Source organism: Hyperolius riggenbachi, chromosome 6, assembly GCF_040937935.1.
Source record: "Hyperolius riggenbachi isolate aHypRig1 chromosome 6, aHypRig1.pri, whole genome shotgun sequence".
In the NCBI taxonomy this organism is placed as follows: domain Eukaryota; kingdom Metazoa; phylum Chordata; class Amphibia; order Anura; family Hyperoliidae; genus Hyperolius; species Hyperolius riggenbachi.
Genome location: NC_090651.1, coordinates 33,360,342 through 33,380,707, shown reverse-complemented (window position 1 = coordinate 33,380,707; position 20,366 = coordinate 33,360,342). Strand labels below are relative to the sequence as shown.

Here is a 20,366-nt window from a genome sequence, read left to right as displayed (position 1 = left end):
TGAAGCCCCCTCTCCATTAATACAAAAAAGAAAATGCAGCATATCACATAAGTAGGCAGAGTTACCTGGCTTACGTGCTGGCTGGTCTGGCTTTCTGCTGGGCCTACCACCAGGTTACCTGGCAGTTCCCCCATAGCATTTCCTGACCTTCTAATGAACCCCCTCCCATGCTCTGACTGGGCTCCCATTAAGGCACCAAAACTCCCAGTATGCCCCCATAGAAGAACCACAACTCCCAGCATGCCCCATAAAGGCATCACAGCGCCCAGCATGGCACCACGGCACCCAGTATGCCCACATAGAAGCACCACAGCACCCAGCATACCCCCGATTGATGCACCACAGCTCCAAGCACAGCTGACTCTGCCTGGGGGTCATCCGGGGCACCCCAGAATAGATCCGGGGCACGTGCCACTGATCTTTTGGGCTAGCGACGCCCCTGCGGATGGCTAACACGGCACAATGCTCCACTGCTACTACTAAGTTCACTGACCAACACAACGTTCTTTGTTTGCTTCACCCATAGCATTGTTGGATTGTTAATGATATTATCCTGTTTGGCAATGTAAAGCAATGATGCTGAGAACTATGCACTGTCCTGGTACTCACAGACTGCAGAGCCGGGTAATACATGATAGATTCAGCAGCATTCTGGTTTCTCTCCGGGAAGAAGGCACAACTAGGCCCATACAGCCCAGTGTCCGGATCCAGCTTACAGGGAATGGTCACACAGGACTCTTCAGCTTGATGTGGGACTCGGTAAATACCGCTAATGCTTGCTGTACACCTGCGGGGTGAAATACATCTTTTATTATAGAGCAGGGGTGTCAAATTCAAATACAGTACAAAGTGGGCCGGAATTGAACTCTGGGACCAAGTTCCCTTCCCTGGTGTCTAGTGACCCTCAACCTCTCTCCCTTATATAGTTCTCTGGTGTCTAGTGACCCTCAACCTCTCTCCCTTATATAGTTCTCTGGTGTCTAGTGACCCTCAACCTCTCTCCCTTATGCTGGATACACACGTTGCGTTTCCGCGTCGATGCGGCGTTCGATTCGCGTCGATTCGATTATTTCCAACATGTCCGATTCGCAGGTCGATGGATCGTTAGGTCGATTTGCCATACTTTACATGGCATTCGACCTAAAAATAATCGAAATGCGCTCGGAAATGCTCGGAAATAATCGAATCGACGCGAATCGAACGCCGCATCGAACGCGGAAACGCAACGTGTGTATCCAGCATTATATAGTTCTCTGGTGTCTAGTGACCCTCAACCTCTCTCCCTTATATAGTTCTCTGGTGTCTAGTGACCCCCTCCCTCCCCTAGACAGTTCCCTGTTTTAGTGCTTTCCTCCTCCCCCTCCCACCATATGACTTCCCTGGGGGTCTAGAGTGGTCCAAACATAATGCACAGCAGAGAAACCGCTTGAGAACCAAATGTGATGGCTCTGGGGCCAGATCAGGCCCATGGGCCAGAGTTTGACATGTATGTCATATAGAGGTATGATCTCAGGGTTCTCAATAGCCTTATGTGATTATATTAACCGGTTCAGCGCCGCAGTGCTGAAAATCTCATGCATCCGAGCAACGTTCACCTCCCATTCATTCGCCTATAACTTTATTGCCACTTATCACAATGAATTGATCTATATCTTGTTTTTTCCGCCACCAATTAGGCTTTCTTTGGGGGGTACATTTTGCTAAGAGCCACTTTACTGTAAATGCATTTTAACAGGAAGAATAAGAAAAAAACTGAAAAAAATCATTGTTTCTCAGTTTTTGGCCATTATAGTTTGAAATTAATATACGCTACCGTAATTAAAATGCATGTATTTTATTTGCCCATCTGTCCCGGTTATTACACCGTTTAAACGATGTCCCTATCACAATTTATGGTGCCGATATTTCATTTAGAAATAAAGGTGCATTTTTTCAATTTGCGTCCATCACTATTTATAAGCTTATAATTTTAAATAATATAATAACATATTCTCTTGACATGCATAATTAAAAAGTTCAGACCCTTGGGTAACTATTTATGTTGTTTTTGTTTTTTTTTGTAGTATTTTTTTTTTTTTTTTTTTATAAAAAAAAGTGTATGTGGGTAGTTTTTGGTGTGGGAGGGAAACTGCTAATTTTAAATGTAAAATTATATTTTTTTTTAATCAAAAATGTATGTGGGTGCAGTTTACTATTTGGCCAAAAGATGGCCACAGTGAAAAAAGTCCTGGATGCGAACGATCTTGCATCCAGGAACTAAAATGCTGGGGAAAACTTTCCTGGGGGCAGAAATACTGCCCTCTCTGGAGAAAGCATCGGTATTTCTGCGGGGAAGTTAGATCGGTGAATGGGAATTATATTCCCATTCACTGATCGGGGGGCGCGCGCCCAATCGCACGCACCAAGCAGGGAAAGCAGCAGTGCCTATCTGGACGAGGAAACTCGTCCAGATAGGCCGAACTGGTTAATATATTGGATTATAGATACTATGGTTTTATCTCCATTGTCATGAACCTTGAATTGCAATCTTATGCCCCTGAACAAGTGGCTGCTTGGAGCTACAAAACTTGTGATAGGCTACGCATTGTACATGTATGATGTGACACATGGAAGGTATTTTATTTAGCCCAGAGATGGATTAAGATGTAATAAGGCCCTATGCAAGGTAGTAGATTTAAGGCCCTTTTGCAGTCCTTGTAGTAAGCTGAAGTGAAGAGAGGCCCCAAGCACCTGCCTAGGTTGCCTGGTGGATGATCCTGCTCTGGGTACCCTCAGTGGCGTAGCTAAGGAGCTGTGGGCCCCGGTGCAGGTTTTACATTAGGCACCCCCAAGCACTCTAGATATAACAATTCATATGCTGCGTCCAAATCTGCGAAGGGGCGCCACAGTATTAGAGGGGATAAGCAGGGAAGGGGAACAGTTTGCTTGATTCAGATGGTCATTAACAGCACAGGATCAATAAAGTGTTAATACTCGGAGGCCCTCTGGCTCAAGGACCCTGGTGTGGTCACCTCTGCATCTCCTATTGCTACACCACTGGGTACCCTTTTTGAGGCATTATGGGCCCGTAAAAGGGGTATCTAAAGTGTCATTTTACACCAAAAGTTAAAACACAAATACTTTCATTACTAGGCTACACGCCTGTATTCTTAGATTTGTGCCTGGAGATTGAATATAATTTGCCTACAAAATAATATACATACAGGGAGTGCAGAATTATTAGGCAATTTGTATTTTTGAGGAATATTTTTATTATTGAACAACAACCATGTTCTCAATGAACCCAAAAAACTCATTAATATCAAAGCTGAATATTTTTGAAAGTGGTTTTTAGTTTGTTTTTGGTTTTAGCTATTTTAGGGGGTTATCTGTGTGTGCAGGTGACTATTACTGTGCATAATTATTAGGCAACTTAACAAAAAACAAATATATTCCCATTTCAATTATTTATTTTTACCAGTGAAACCAATATAACATCTCAACATCCACAAATATACATTTCTGACATTCAAAAACAAAACAAAAACAAATCAGTGACCAATATAGCCACCTTTCTTTGCAAGGATACTCAAAAGCCTGCCATCCATGGATTCTGTCAGTGTTTTGATCTGTTCACCATCAACATTGCGTGCAGCAGCAACCACAGCCTCCCAGACACTGTTCAGAGAGGTGTACTGTTTTCCCTCCTTGTAAATCTCACATTTTATGATGGACCACAGGTTCTCAATGGGGTTCAGATCAGGTGAACAAGGAGGCCATGTCATTAGTTTTTCTTCTTTTATACCCTTTCTTGCCAGCCACGCTGTGGAGTACTTGGACGCGTGTGATGGAGCATTGTCCTGCATGAAAATCATGTTTTTCTTGAAGGATGCGGACTTCTTCCTGTACCACTGCTTGAAGAAGGTGTCTTCCAGAAACTGGCAGTAGGACTGGGAGTTGAGCTTGACTCCACCCTCAACCCGAAAAGGTCCCACAAGCTCATCTTTGATGATAACAACCCAAACCAGTACTCCACCTCCACCTTGCTGGCGTCTGAGTCGGACTGGAGCTCTCTGCCCTTTACCAATCCAGCCACGGGCCCATCCATCTGGCCCATCAAGACTCACTCTCATTTCATCAGTCGATAAAACCTTAGAAAAATCAGTCTTGAGATATTTCTTGGCCCAGTCTTGACGTTTCAGTTTGTGTGTCTTGTTCAGTGGTGGTCGTCTTTCAGCCTTTCTTACCTTGGCCATGTTTCTGAGTATTGCACACCTTGTGCTTTTGGGCACTCCAGTGATGTTGCAGCTCTGAAATATGGCCAAACTGGTGGCAAGTGGCATCTTGGCAGCTGCACGCTTGACTTTTCTCAGTTCGTGGGCAGTTATTTAGCGCCTTGGCTTTTCCACACGCTTCTTGCGACCCTGTTGACTATTTTGAATGAAACGATTGATTGTTCGATGATCACGCTTCAGAAGCTTTGCAATTTTAAGAGTGCTGCATCCCTTTGCAAGATATCTCACTATTTTTTACTTTTCTGAGCCTGTCAAGTCCTTCTTGTAACCCATTTTGCCAAAGGAAAGGAAGTTGCCTAATAATTATGCACACCTGATATAGGGTGTTGATGTCATTAGACCACACCCCTTCTCATTACAGAGATGCACATCACCTAATATGTTTAATTGGTAGTAGGCTTTCGAGCCTATACAGTTTGGAGTAAGACAACATGGATAAAGAGGATGATGTGGTCAAAATATCATTTGCATAATAATTCTGCACTCCCTGTACATACAGGGGTGATGCTAGGATCCCAAGAGATCCGGGGCACTATTGGACACTCCAGCCAAAAAATGGGTGTGGCCATACACAGGAATCTGGGTGTGGTCATGGGTGGAGTCAAATTTACATGAACTTAACAGTGGTCGGAGTAGGCCTGTATAGCAAAATGTTGGATGAAGCCCCCCATTAACACACAAAGAATACAGAAAAATCACATAAATAGGCAGTGTCACTTAAACATAACTAGGCAGTTACCTGGCTTCTGTGCTGGCTGGTCTGACTTTCTGATAGGCAAGCTGGCCTGCTGCCAGTCCCCCCATAGCATTCCATGACCTTCTAGTGGACCCTCTCCCATGCTACCTCGGGCCTCCCATTCAGGCACCACAACTCCGAGCATCTCCCCATAGAAGAACCACAGCTCCCTGCATACCCTATAAAGGCATCACGGCACCTAGAATGGCATCACAGCACCCAATATTCCCACAGAGGCACCATAGTCCCCACCATGGCACCACAGCACACAGCAATGGGGGGTAAGGAGCACGCTGGGTGCTGAAATGCCATTTTGGGTGCTGTGGTGTCATGCTGGGTGCTGTGGTGCCTCTACTCTGCCTGAGGGACATCCATGGCACCCCAGAATAGATCAGGGACATGTGCCACTGATCTTTGGGGCTAGCAACACCCCTACATATATATATATATATATATATATATATATATATATATATATATATATATATATATGTACACACAGTATATATATCCAGTATATACACCTACCTTGTGGCCTGGACTTCCATATTTGCAGATATGTAGAAGGGCTGATCACTGCTGTACTCCTCAAAAACTCCCCAGCGTAGATGAGCCCATTCATGGACAAACACTTTCCCTGAAAATGTGAAATCGATAAAGTGACACACATGACAGATTCAGACAAACAGGTAGGGTCGCCACAAGTTTTTTCTCTCTTGTCTATGGCCGAATCTGTGCAGCCTCTGCTAGAGCTGGTACTACAGACACACGTTGTGCATCTTTATTAGCTGACAGGCTGTATGAGAATGAGCATTTGTTCCTCTTGTGCTTGGCATTCAGCAATCAGGGGCATTTGTGGGTGATTCCCCTGGTGGTGTGAGGAATGGGGCACATCTGCGCTCCCCCTTTAGTGTCACATGTGGGCTTGGGGGTCCCAGGTGGTGGTAGAGCCCAGGGCCCACCACCTGTCATGTGCACCAGTGTTTGTGTAGTTCCATGATGCCACTAAAGTGAACCTAAAGCCAAGGGAAAAAAATGAGATTAACTCACCTGGGGCTTCCCTCAGCCCCCTGCAGACGATCGGTGCCCTCGCAGCCCCGCTCCGATGGTCCAGGACCCGCCGGCAAACACTTCCGGTCTCGCCGTCACCGGCCGACAGGCATGGGAACGCGAGTGATTGTTCGCTTTCCCAGCCTGTATATCGCCCCCTATGCTGCTATTGCGGCCTCCTGGAAGAGGGGCTGCACATGGAAGAGGAGTTAAATGAAAGCTGACAACAAATCTGGCCTTAGATGGTACACAAAATTCTTTGATACCTTTCCCTTGCGCACAGCTTACATCACCTCTATTTCCTGCAGTAGACTCCATAACAGTGGATCTAGGCCACATCAAAGGCCAGGGAAAGAAAAATGTAGAGTTCTCCTTTAATGTAACAGAGAGGACAGTCCCGGAGTATCTGGATAAGATGAACAGTATTTGGGTGTGTGGAAAATACAGCTAAAACATATATGAGTGTTATATTTACCAAGGGATCCATAAACCGAGATCAGTCCTTCATCTAACAGGAAGTTTGGCGTCAGATGAATATATCGCCCCTTTTCACCGCAGCCTCCATGTTGCTTAGTGTAAGGACTGTCGCCAATGTCCAGGTATGTGTCGGCAATTATAACTTGCGCCTGAAAATTTAGAAAACAAATCTGGATGTTGACTGTTAAAGGGAACCTGAAGTGGGAAGCGTACTTCCTTTAAAACAATACCAGTTGCCTGGCTTTCCTGCTGATCTCTGTGGCTGCAGTAGTGTCTGAATAGTGCACATATTCAGTAGGAGACCTTAGGCAAGTTTCCCTAACACTGCTACTGCCTACAGAGCGCGCCCTAGTGGCTGCAGCTCTGGCGCTTTGAGTCCGCCAGGAGAAAAGTGCGATATAAATGTTATTTGTCTTGTCTTGTCTGTCTTGAATCACACACCTGAAACAAGCATGCAGCTTATCCAGTCAGACTTCAGTCAGAAACATCTGATCTGCATGCTTGTTCAGGGTCTGTGGGTAAGAGTACTAGAGGTAGTGGATCAGCAGGACAGCAATCTGCATTGTTTAAAAGGAAAGAAATATGTAATAGTATCAGCCTCTTTAGATCAAAGTGACATTTTACATCACTTAGGGGTGTACTCACTTTTGTTGCCAGCGGTTTTGATATTAACCTCCTCGGCGTTCTATTGAGATCGCCAGGGAGGCTGCGGGAGGGTTTTTTTTTAATTAAAAAGTTGGCTGCATGAAAGCCCACTAGAGGGCGCTCCGGAGGCGTTCTTCCGATCGCCTCCGGCGCCCATAATAAACAAGGAAGGCCGCAATGAGCGGCCTTCCTTGTTTTGCTTAGATCGTCGCCATGGCGACGAGCGGAGTGACGTCATGGACGTCAGCCGACGTCCTGACGTCAGCCGCCTCCGATCCAGCCCTTAGCGCTGGCCGGAACTTTTTGTTCCGGCTGCGCAGGGCTCAGGCGGCTAGGGGGGCCCTCTTTCGCCGCTGCTCGCGGCGAATCGCCGCAGAGCGGCGGCGATCAGGCAGCACACGCGGCTGGCAAAGTGCCGGCTGCGTGTGCTGCACTTTATTTGATAAAAATCGGCCCAGCAGGGCCTGAGCGGCAGCCTCCGGCGGTGATGGACGAGCTGAGCTCGTCCATACCGCTCAGGAGGTTAATGGCTGTGTGTTGAGTTATTTTGATGGGACAGTAAATTTACACTGTTATACAAGCTGTACACTGACTGCTTTACAAGTGTCATATCTTCAGTTTTGTCCCATGAAAAGATATCATAAAATATTTACAAAAATGTCAGAGATGTACTCACTTTTGTGAGATACTGCATGTTTGTATTGTGTTTATTAAATGTCTTAAAGGTCTTGCCCAAATCTACATTACTTTAAGGGTCACTATGGTGAAAAATTGTAAAATGTAAAGTATGTGCAAACATAGACACATAAGAAGTACGTTTTTTTTCCAGAGTAAAATGAGCCATAAATTACTTTTCTCCTCTGTTGCTCTCACTTACAGAATCTGACTAGTCCATCTCTTCATTGGGGGATTCTCAGGGATTTATTTATTTTCAAAAGCACTTAGTGAATGGTAGTAGTTGCTCTGTCCAACTGCCATAAAACTGTGTAGCGAGCAGCAAGGCTGGTCAGCATCATTGTAAATCCTTTTTAGGGAATGTATATATATATATATATATATATATATATATATATATATATATATATATATATATATATATATATATATATATAAATCGTGTGTGTGTGCGTGTGTGTGTGTGCGTGTGTGTGTGTGTGTCGCGATCTGCAAAAACAGCTTGACCGATTTGAACGAAACTTGGTATACAGATCCCTTACTACCCGGGATGATATGTTCTGGGGGTCTCGCTTCCCGCCTGCACACCTGGGCGGAGCTACAAACAGCAAATCAGACTCCACCCGTTCATGTCAATGTTTTTCTGGGATAAAATCTGCAGCCTTTCTTCATTGTTAATGGCAGGGTTCTCAAACTTTGCACAGCTGGTTACTGGGTGACTGGGATTAATATTCAGAAAAGTGGGTGGAGCCTACAAAAGCCAATCAAAATCACCTGTTGATTTTCAAGGGGAATATTAAAATTGCTGCCATTCTTCTACTGTTAATGGCACGAGCCTCAAACCTGGTACAGTTGGTCATTGGGGTTCAAATTCAGAAAAGGGGACAGAGCCACAAACAGTTTCATTTCTTGGGAAAATACAAATTATTGATGCCAAGGACCCCAAAGCTCAAAAACTTGGTCATTGAGTGACTGTGTGTCCAAGTTACAAAAATTGGGCGGAGCTAAAAACAAGCAAAGAGGGGCACATAGGAGGCAAAGGGGGCAGAAACTGCATAGCGTTCTGACTTAAAGAGAAACTCCGACCCAGAATTTAACTTTATCCCAATCAGTAGCTGATACCCCCTTTTACATGAGAAATATAATGATTTTCACAAACAGACCATCAGGGGGCGCTGTATGACTGATTTTGTGCTGAAACCCCTCCCACAAGAGGCTCTGGTACCGTACGGTACTCTGGGCAAACTGCCACAATGTAACAATGTTCACAGACAGGAAATGGCTGTTTAGAGCTGTCTGCAAGGCCAGAACAGCTAGAAACAGCTACATAACCTGCCCACAGTAAAAATGTCACCATGTAATACATGTCAGAATGTGAATCTGGGAGAGGAAAGATTTTACAATGAGCAAACACTGACTAAATCATTTATACATAATTATGGTAAAAATGAAGCACTTTTTTTATTACATTATTTTCACTGGAGTTCCTCTTTAAGAACGGATTCAGGTTAAGACCGAGCCTACAGTCCCTATCTCGTTCGTTAACCGGGGACTACCTGTATTTATATAGATCTGCACATCAATCCTGAAAGAGGGACAAATGAGAAAGAAGAAAGAGGGACAGTTCCAGAAGAGGGACTGTAAACACCCTGCCCCCCCCTCCCCCCCCCAAAAAAAAAGATGGACAGCTGGGAGTTATGTGAAAATGTGAAATGGACTAATCCAATCTTGCAGAGGAAGTATTTGATGGGTCTATTTTCAAGCTGCATGGATTTGCAGTAACATTTGCATACTTTTGCATCAACTTAGAATTATTTCCATTTCTCAAGCCAAGTAGAAATTGGGACTGAGCCAACACTTTGTACTAAACTTCTTTAGGCGTTTGCCACACAGTAACATTGTGAAACAAAACCACTTATAGATGCCCACTGCGGGCGGAAGTAGTTTTGTACTAGAATGCCTTTAGATGTAGGCGGCATATGGATGCAAAAACACAGAACACCCAATAATGCCCAAGGCAATCTGAAGGTTAATAGTGTACAAACATATACTTTGCAGCTCTCGTCAGCGTTGTGTATTTTTATGAGGAAATTTGGCGAAAAGGGGAAAACAATAAATCAATACATTGCAAAGTGGGAAGTTACAAGTACAAAATATTAGAGAGATTAAGAAATGATTAATATTCGCCATGTAATTTGTTCATGTTATTTGATCCACAATGAGCATTCGGGTCATCATCTTTACTACTGCCAGACATGTAAATAATCAGACAGCACCACCTGTCATTATCAATAACCATACCCCCTAACAATGCGATAGGCTAAAAGGTTGTTTTTGTAATAGATATACATATGCACAGAGGGAGATACTGGTTGCTTAGCAGGTGGAAACAGCTGTTATTTCCCACAATGCAACAAGGATCACAGGCAGGAAACTGTCACTACCTAGGTCCTGACATCACACTATGGGAGTGTTTTCACCAAAATATCAAAAGTACAGACCCCACCTGAAGATCTGTCTGAGAAAAGGGTATCAGCTATTGATTGGGATGAAGTTCAGTCCTTGGTTACATTTGAATGGTTCAGTTGCTTTTATTCTATCCCATTCTATAGGGCGGGGTCTGAATCTCACCTGCTCATATCGCTCTCTGCTGCGAATGCCGTACTGCTCTTGCTGGGACCAGGTTGAGGGAATTAAGATCTTGATGCTTCGAATGAAAACTCTTTTCTTGGTGGCATCAAACAAGTCCTGTGTAGCTTCCTTTATCATCAGCTTTAACGAGCAGAAGGCAGAAAAATATAGTGAGTTCTAACACAATACGAACGACAAAGAGTATATAACTATAGTTAGTAGTCCACAAGAACCAATCAGATTTCATGTCTGATTCCTAGCTTAGTCATACCTCCCAACTTTTTGTGATAAGAAAGAGGGACACTTAGGCCATGCCCGTGCCACACCTCTAACCACACCCCCAGCCACACCCCTAATTATGCTCTTGGCACACCCCTAGTCAGGCATATCATAAAGATTTCATAATATATTGTTTTATAATTAATTATTAATTTACATTGGGGTCCCCCAAGCACTCTATACATAATTGATATGGTGCACCAAAACCTGCCAAGGACAACCACAGTGTCAGAGGTGCAATAAGGGGATGGGGAACAGTTTGTTAATGATCACTACTATTTAAAGGACCTCTGTCGCGAAAATCTTATGTAATCTATGCAACATATATGTAAACATATATAATTAAGAAGTAAATTTCTTCTAGAGTGAAATGAGCCATGAATTACTTTTCTCCTATGTTGCTGTCACTTACAGTAGATAGTGGTTGTGGTTTTGAACTAGCCCATCTCCTCATGGGGGGTTCTCAGGGATTTCTTTATTTTCAAAATGCACTTAGTGAATGGCAGTTGCTCCGTCCAACTGCCAAAAAGTGTACGGTGAGCAGGGAGGCTGGTCAGCATATTTGTATAAATCTTGTGTGTTTTAACCACTTAAGGACCAGGGGTGTTTTGCCTGATCTGTGCTGCGTGGGCTCTCCAGCCCGCAGCACAGATCATGATTGAGCCAGGGCGACCAGACTTCCCCCGCCCTTTTTCCCCACTTGGGGGATGTCCTGCTGAGGTGGTTTGATCGCCGGCTTGCTGTGTGTAGCGGGGGCTTCTCAAAGCCCCCCTCCGCGGCGATTTCCGCCCTCCGTCTCCTTACCTCCCACTCCCTTTCGCTATGGGCGGCACAGGACGGAGATCCATCCTGCGCCGCCTCTGATAGGCTTCAGTCTATCAGATGCCGGCGATCCCCAGCCAATCAGAAACCAGGGATCGCCGATCTGCTTTACGGCACTGCTGTGCAGCAGCGCCGTATGATGTAAACAGTGGGGATGTCTTCCTCGCGTGTTTACATTTAGCCTGCGAGCCGCGATCGGAGGCTCGCAGGCTGTTCACGGAGACACCCTCCGTGAACTGACGTGGAACGGCCACTCGGACAAGCGGCCGTTTCCATGGTAACACCACTTCGACCTGCCGACGCCTATTTGCGTTAGGCGGTCGTTAAGTGGTTTTAAATTCTAAGATTTTCGCAACAGTTCCTCTTTAAAGCATCTATAGAAGTGATTATTAACAGTACAAGACCAATATAGAGCTAATACTGTGGTTGAGGGTGGGCCCCTCAGGGTCCCTCTGGCCCAAGGGCCCCTGAGCGGTTGCAACCTCTGCACCCACTATTGCTACGCCACTGACACTGGTTCTTTCTATCCTGATTCATTTTCCTTCTTATTAACATTTAAAAATAAGAACTATATCAATTGAAAGGATGAGAATAAAGTTAAACACATTAATTAGAAGAAATATATATATATTTACTCAGAAAACATCTAATTGTCAGCAACAAGGAACTGCGTGTGTTGTGTGATAAAAAGCAGCACTGCTGGTACTTTTTTCCTGCAGCAGGAATACGCACATTGGTCCCACTATATTACGATTGTGCATTGACCGCATGCTTGTTTCAGAGTTTGGAGACAGAGCCTTATGTCATACTGCCCCTACACTTTGGAACTCCCTGCCACACCCAATAAGGACATCTCCATCCCTGGAAGCATTTAAAGGGAACCCGAGGTGAGAGGGATATGGAGGTTGCCATATTTATTTATTTCTGAGCAATGCTAGTTGCCTGGCAGCCCTGTTGATCTTCTGGCATAAGTAATGTCATAACCCTGGAACATGCATATGGCCAATCCTGTACAACCGGAGTCAGTTGAGTCAGAGCACCTGATCTGCTGCATGCTTGTTCAGGGTCTATGACTAAAAGTATTAGAGACACAAGATCAGCAGGACTGCCAGGCAACTGGTATTGTTTTAAAGGATAAATATGGCAGCCTCCATATCACTCTCACCTAGTCTGGCATTTAGGAACACCTGACTATTCCCTCTAACACAGCCCAGCCTATACTGATTGGAGACATATCTATGCACTTTGAGTCCTATAGGAAAAAAGTGCTTTACAAATGTTATTTTATTGTATAGATGTTTGATTCAAACACTACTGAAGTTGTGAAGATCAGCAGGACCGCCTTGGAACTGGCATGGTTTAAAATAAGTATAGTAGTCTCTGGCTAGGTGCACACATAAAGCGTGAAAGGCTGCATTTTATGTCATGTTTTATGGTATTGTTGTGTGCGGTTTAATGCGTTTTTGGTGAGTTTGTGTGTTTTGCCGCAGATTAATTTTTCAAGCGTTTTGCGATTTTACAGTTGCATTTTATGCAAATTAATAGGAAGACAACAGGAAGCGGAAAGACATCACAAAACAATTTTTTTTAACAAAGACACACACAGAGAAACGCATGGAAAACACATACCATTGCGTTTCCATTGACTTTCATTATGTGCATCTTTGATGCGTTTTTCAAGATTATGCAAAAAAAACTAGCATTTTTGAAATCGCACGCATAGATTTCCATTAGTGGCAAAAACGCAGCGTTTTCTGCAACACTAGCGTTTCTGCTATGTGCTCACCTAGCCTCTCTAGGATGCATTAATCAAACCATTGAAGGATCTTACCTGGATTTTTTCAATCACGGTGGGGTTTTCAGGCACCGCTGGATTTATGGCAATCACGATATCTTCATAGCCCCCTTCAGACACTTTCACCGTATCGCTCAGAATGGGGATGAAGATCTGATATCCCAGCAAAGCCAGCACAGGCCAGGCTGCCATCCTGGGTCACCTTCACCCTGCGTCTCTTGGCAGTTATATGTCACTTCTGATATGCTATTGGAACTTTTCATAGAATTTTATAGAATTTTATGGCTCCATCTCCCCAGCACATTGGCGGAGGCTGCTATTCTGGGCAATTAGGTACATCTGTAATACTGGCAATTACGGCTGAGTCAAACAGTCAACAGGACAATCTGACCATGAAAATAGAATTCAGGACACTGCCTGGGGTGACTGAGTGCTGCCTTACCCAAATACCCTGTGTTTATTCCTGAGGGCACTAAACATAAAACCTTAGGAAATGTTTTCATGACGTGGGACACCTGTGTGATTAGGCTTTCACAGAAGCAGCCACTGCGTAACTCCCTTGCTGCATACTAGCTTTATGTTAGACGTATTATGGGTGAGTATTCGCTGAAAATGCTGCATATCAGCATGTTATTATGATGTGATGTGAGATTTATGCGATTGCCCAGTTGCCTCTGTAAAGGTGGCCACACACGATACAATAAAATGATCCGATTTTACAGCAATTCGATAAATATGATTGGATCTCCCCAAAACAATGAAAGCTTTTTTTTCATTCGACTGAAAAATCTGATCGGATTTCCCTTTTTTTTCCATTTTTATCAATGCTGGACATTTTTCTTCAATTGTTCTAAAGATTGTATGGTGTGCATTAGATTGTCAATTTATTAATATACGCACCCAAGCAATTTTCCAATCATTGTTATCATAATTGGGGAAATTGAACATAGGTGTGTGGTACATTGGTCATATTTTTGAATTGTTATAATCAGTCAGAAAAATTAATTGCAATTCTTAAATTGAACAGATATTTAAAAAATTGTTTGGTGTGTGGCCACCTTAAGGCTCTGTTTACAGTGGGGTTTTGCAGTGCGTACGAGAGGAATCAGCGCGGGAGACTTGGGCACAGGATACAGCCGGTATATGGCTGATCCTGCTTCTGCACAAGTTCCTGGCTGTGTTAATTACTATATTACTATTCCCCCTCCAGGCCGCCATGGATAGTGGGGGAATGAAATAATTCAGCTTCCAGCAACTGCTGGAAGCCGAATTATTGTGTTATAAAAGTAACTTCAGCTCCATCTTCTGACGGCGCCGAAGTTACTTCCTGTGCGCTGCTATGGCTGTAATTCCTATTATGGCCTATGGTGGCGCCGGCTGCGCCCAAGTCTCCTGCACTGGATTCACTGTGTTCGCTCTGCAGTGTGAGGTGTGTGAGGTATCGGGCGCACTGTAATGCAGACCATGTCACTGCAACCTAACACCTATGCAAGGTTCACAGTGTCTACTACAATGCTGGAAATACACGGTTCGTTTTTAAGCTGATAAGATGGTTCGATAGATCATTTCTGACATGTCCGATCTCCCTTTCGATCCTTTGGCCGTTCGTTTTCTGATAGAAGTGAATGGAAAAAGATAAGAAAAAACGAGTGGAAGATAAGAATCAAGAGCTGAATCGAGAGCTCAATCGAGTGGCAAAAACGATCGAGAGCAGAAACGGATGGCAGAAACGAACCGTCTATTCCCAGCATTACGGTATGTTGCATCCCAACGCACTGCATAAAGAGTGTTAAAGTTGGCAGCATACCTCCCAACTTTTTGAGATAAGAAAGAAAGACACTTAAGCCACACCCCTAACCACACCCCTGTCATACCATAAAGATTTCATGAAAAAATTATGTTGTTTTATAATTCAAACCACCTTTCTATTCTGGTTCATTTTCCTCCATAGTAACATTTGGAAATAAGAAATATATCAATTTAATTCATGGGAATATAAAGTTTATAATAATAATAATCCAAACATTTGTATAGCGTTTTTCTCCTGTCGGCCTCAAAGCGCTCAAGAGCTGCAGCCACTGGGACGCGCTCAAGAGGCCACCCTGCAGTGTTAGGGAGTCTTGCCTTGAACTCCTTACTAAATAGGAACTGACCTAGCCAGGATTCAAACCCTGGTCTCCCATGTCAACGGTGGTGCCCTTAACCAGTACACTATTCAGCCACTACAAGTTTAGCAACGATTAAACACATTTTTCAATAGATGAAATACATATTGTAACGATCGGTGTAACACAGAGAGGGTCTGATTACCGGTGATCTGCAGTATCACCGAGAATACAGATATATACCTAACCTCTGGACACCTGAGTAAATCTGAGTGTTTGGTGCAACAGTAATATTTTGAGGAGAGCCCCCGTATAGAGGGTGCAAAGCAGTAAGAGATACTGCCCAGAGAGCAGGCTCCTTCCAATGGCCTGAGGCTCCACAAGGGGAGGAGTCAGGCTGAGAGTGGGAAGGACCAGAGTGTGAGTGACACCAATGGTGGAGTGTCACTGACAGATCTGTGAACTATCTCTAAACAGAGGAGATAGTTCTCGAGGTCGGACAAGCCAGGTCGGCAACAGACAGACAGATCAGATACAGAGGAAGGAGATAGATACGGAATCCTAAGGCAAGCAAGGTTTGGCAACGGAGTATCAGATATAGCGAAGTACAAAATCAGAGATCAGAAGAGAGGTCAGCAAAACAGGAGGTCATAACAAATAATCAACAATTGTCTAGTCTAAAGGTGTGAGCTCCTTGATCATCAACACCCTGGAACTAGTCTGAAGTAATAACAGGATGGTAAAGCTAATTCCTAGTTTTGGGTGTGAGCTCCTTAGTCATCAACACCCTGGAACTAGTCTAAAGTAATCACACAGATAATATACAGAATTCCTAATCTGGGGTGTGAGGTCCGTGATCATCAACACCCTGGAACTGATCTAGAGAATAACACAAATTCTGACAAAAGGTCTGAGTGCTTCCACGTAGTGATCGCAACGGCAGACAACCAGAGAATGATCAGCACCCAGTATATATAGCAAGGCGCTCTCCAGCGCCTCCCCTAAGTGCTGGACCAATGGGAAGTGTTGGAATTGTCAGCTGACCGGTTTGGTCAGCTGACTCCCTTCTGGCTGTCATAAAGGCTCTGCCTCTCAGCGTGCGCGCGCGTCCTTCTAAACCTGTGTGGACTATCAGTCCCAGCTACACCAGACCTGTGCTGTAAACCAACCGCTGTGCTGAGCACGGAACCAGCCGCACCGCTATCAGAGCATGCGGCGGTTCCTCCGCGTTCCGCCATACTGTCAGATATAGACCTATGCGTGCAAACTGCCGTGTCGGACGCGGAATCCGCCGCCTTGTTCCCAGGACATGCGGCGGTTTTTCTGCGTTCAGTCATGCCAGCAGATGCAGGCCCATGCGCGCAACCTGCCGCGTTGGACACAGAATCAGCCGCCTTGCTCAGAACACTCGCGGCGGCTTTTCCGCGTTTTCTCACACATATATTTACATTGATCTGTACATCAGTCCTGAAAGAGGGACAATGAGGAGGAAAGAGGGTCAGAGCTCTCAAAGAGGGACTGTCCCTCCAAAAGTGGGATAGTTGAGAGCTACAGGGGTTGGACAAAATAATGGAAACACCTAACATTTCGGCATCATAATCTTTGAACATGTTTTAAGCAATCAAAACTTGACATATGTTATTTTTTTTTTGTTTATTATTTTTGTTATTTGATATGTTTAATTAAAATAATTGTTTTTTAATGATTTTTACACAAAAGTTGGTTATAATTTATAAAAATGGCAGATCTCTCAGACAAGAGGCCAGATTGTTGGTGCTCGTATGGCAGGCGCTACTGTAACAGAAACTGCCCGAATGCTTGGCATTTCAAAAGGCACTGTGTCAAAAGTAATGACTGCCTTTAAAAGAGAAGGAAAAACGTTCTCAGCAAAGCACAGTTGTGGCCGAAAGTCGAAGTTGTCTGAGAGAGACCGTCGGATTCTAAATTGAATTGTTAGAAAAGCTTGCAAGACCACGTCTCCTAAAATTACTAGAACTGAACACCTACAGAACCCAGTTTCCACAAAAACTGTTCGTCAGGAGGTGCACAAATCTGGATTCCATGGAAGAACTGCAATTAGAAAACCTCTGCTCTCAAAGACAAATGTTTCAAAGCATTTGGAGTACTGTAGAAACCACCAGAATTGGTCCCTCGAGCAGTGGAAAAATGTGATTCTCTCTGACGAATCATCGTTTACCTTATTTCGGACCTCCGGCCGAGTGTACGTTTGGAGACAGATGAAAGAAGCATTTCATCCAGACTGCCTTCTCCCAACCGTAAAACATGGCGGGGGTTCTGTGACGATCTGGGGTGCTATTTTTTGGAAATCTGCCGGGCCTATGATTTCCCTTCATGGAAGAATTAACAGCCAAGACTATTTAGGAATTTTGGGCGACCAAGTTCATCCTGTGGTTCAAGAACTGTTTCCGGAGGGGAATGCCATCTTTCAAGATGATAATGCCCCAATCCATACAGCTAGAATTGTTAAAGAAAGGCACAAGGAACATTCTAATGAAGTTGAGCATCTCGTCTGGCCACCACAATTCCCAGACCTCAACATTATTGATCATTTATGGTCGTTATTAGAGATTCAAGTCGATTTCCGCCGCCATCGTCTCTAAAAGAACTGGAGGGTGTTTTAACGTGGGCTAAAATGGGCTAATTTTAATTTTAGAATGGGCTAAAATTCCTTTGGAAACAATTCACAATTTGAATACCTCGGAGAATTGAGGCTGTAATTGCCGCAAAAGGTGGACCTACACCATATTAAAATATATTTTGTTGATTTTCAAGGTGTTTCCATTATTTTGTCCAACCCCTGTATGTTCGCAGTGAAGCATACCTTTCATTGACTACCAACTAACAGGCTGGCACCGCTCCAATATGTACTGAATTTGGCTATTTGACTCATTCATCTTTCTTCCCACTCTTCCTCGGCTGCTCCTCACTTTCAAGCTCTTCATTGGCTGCCAATTAACCAGAGGATTCAGTTTACCTAATCTACAAAGCTCTCCACAATCTCTCACCTGTAGATCTCCTCACTAGTTTCCAGATACCAACCCAACCTCAATTTCAGATCTGCATAGGACTTTCTTCTGACCACCCCTAGAATCATCTCTTCGCATTCCCATATACAAGATTTCTCACGTGCTTCAACCCTCCTCTGGAATGCCCTTCCCACATCACATTCATCCCTTGCTAACCTTTGAGATCTTCAAACTATCCCTCAAAACTCACTTTTTTCGACAAGCATACACTCTACCTTAGGCCATTCTCCCTTTCACCTACGGCCAAGTTGCACTCCTACTAGATAGCCTAAAAACACACTGCCTCTAGGTATGATTATTATGTACTACCCAACCTCTTGTCTCTCCTCCCCACCCCCTATTCCTTTAGATCAGGGGTCAGGAACCTTTTTGGCTAAGAGAGCCATAAACGCCACATATTTTAAAATGTAATTTCTTGGGAGCCATACAATATGTTTCAAACTGGGACAGTGCGCATGTGCAGCAGAGGGCTCATGTCCCTGTTGCCATGGTGATATGTATACAGTTGATCCTCTGGGCAGCAGAAGTGTCAGACACGTTTTCAGCTTCTCTTGGCTTTCACCAACATCAGCAATTTCCCAGAGAGCCAGACAGGAGAAATACCGACTAACAGCTTGTACAATTAGCTAGCTGACTTGGGTTGATTCACTTTGTAGGACAAGATCCCTGCACTTTGCCCCAATAGGCTGCCTGTCAGGTGACAGGCAGCCTATTGGGCCAATCAAAGTGCAGGGATCTCGTTCTACAAAGTCACTGGACCTGACAGGGCCCAGAGTGGGATACTTGGAGAGGCCATTAGTCTTGGGGGAGCGTGAGTCAGTTAGTGGAGTAGTGCTTGCTACAGCAGTAGCGTCCACTACTTTGAAAATGTTACTTGTGCTGCCACACTAAGCTGCGCTGCTTGAGCAGTGTCACTTAATGAATAAACCCCTACTGATTTGTATGTGAGCCAGATGTAGCCATCAAAAGAGCCACATCTGCCTCCCGAGCCATAGGTACCCTACCCCTGCTTTAGATTGTAAGCTCGCAAGGGTAGAGCTCTCTCACTCTTGTGTCATGGAATTCGTTATGCATTGTTACTTTTGTCATTGTAATTACCAATTCTGTTTTTTTGTATCGATTCTGGATTTGGTACCAACTCTGTATTTTGTATATTGGTATATCCCATTGTCTGTATTATTATGTACCCCATGTTTGTTTCTTACCTTGTACAGCACCACGGAATATGTTGGTGCTTTATAAATCAATTATAATAATAATTGACTATATGCTTCTCTGTATGCAATGACTAACGTGTGTCACGACTTTCCCATTCCAACGCAATTCTGTTTTTACAACGGACAAAACACAAACGTCACGGTGGACGTAGCCTATGATTTAATTGAAAAAGGCACTGTGAGTAATTTTTTCAGGATACACACTTTTACGGTAATTTTCCTGGTTCTAGCATCAGAAGTACTTCTTATACGTACAGTATATATCGCTGTATATTGAATTCAGGGCAGTGGCATAGCTAAGGAGCTGTGGGCCCCAATGCAAGTTTTACAATGGGGCCCCCAAGCACTCTATACGTAACAACTGATACGACGCACCAAAACCTGCCAATGGCAACTACAGAGTCAGAGGTGCAAGAAGGGAATGGGGAGGAGTCTGTTAATGATTACCAATATTCAAAGTATCTATAGAAGGGATTATCATGAGCACAGGACCAATAGAGAGCTAATACTGCAGTTGAGGGAGGGCCTTTCGGGGCCCCTCTGGTCCGAGGGCCCCGATGCGGTTGCTACCTCTGCACCCCCTATTGCTACACCCCTGATTCAGGGGTACTTT

At 44.2% G+C, this 20,366-nt stretch overlaps 2 protein-coding genes across 5 annotated transcripts in view; one reads left to right on the top strand and one right to left on the bottom strand.

Moving 5' to 3' along the window:
* LOC137520766 (calcium-activated chloride channel regulator 1-like) overlaps positions 1-13,598 on the bottom strand; it is a 49,819-nt gene extending 36,221 nt beyond the window's left edge. Inside the window, exons 1-5 of the mRNA XM_068239102.1 lie at positions 13,421-13,598; positions 10,489-10,629; positions 6,536-6,686; positions 5,539-5,647; positions 610-787 (exon numbers count right to left, since the gene is read on the bottom strand). Of these exons, the coding sequence (XP_068095203.1) occupies positions 610-787; positions 5,539-5,647; positions 6,536-6,686; positions 10,489-10,629; positions 13,421-13,576 (735 nt within the window). The 5' untranslated portion in view covers positions 13,577-13,598. The remainder of the gene's footprint in view (positions 1-609; positions 788-5,538; positions 5,648-6,535; positions 6,687-10,488; positions 10,630-13,420) is intronic.
* Positions 1-20,366, top strand: part of LOC137520767 (cytochrome P450 4B1-like) — a 121,972-nt gene that overhangs the window by 61,361 nt on the left and 40,245 nt on the right. The window contains exon 1 of one of the 4 annotated variants that reach the window (XM_068239104.1): positions 13,916-13,979. The exons of the other annotated variants lie outside the window; for them this stretch is intronic. Within the exon in view, the coding sequence (XP_068095205.1) occupies positions 13,962-13,979 (18 nt within the window). The 5' untranslated portion in view covers positions 13,916-13,961. Of the gene's footprint in view, positions 1-13,915; positions 13,980-20,366 lie in introns of those variants that run through there. 4 annotated transcript variants of the gene reach the window in all.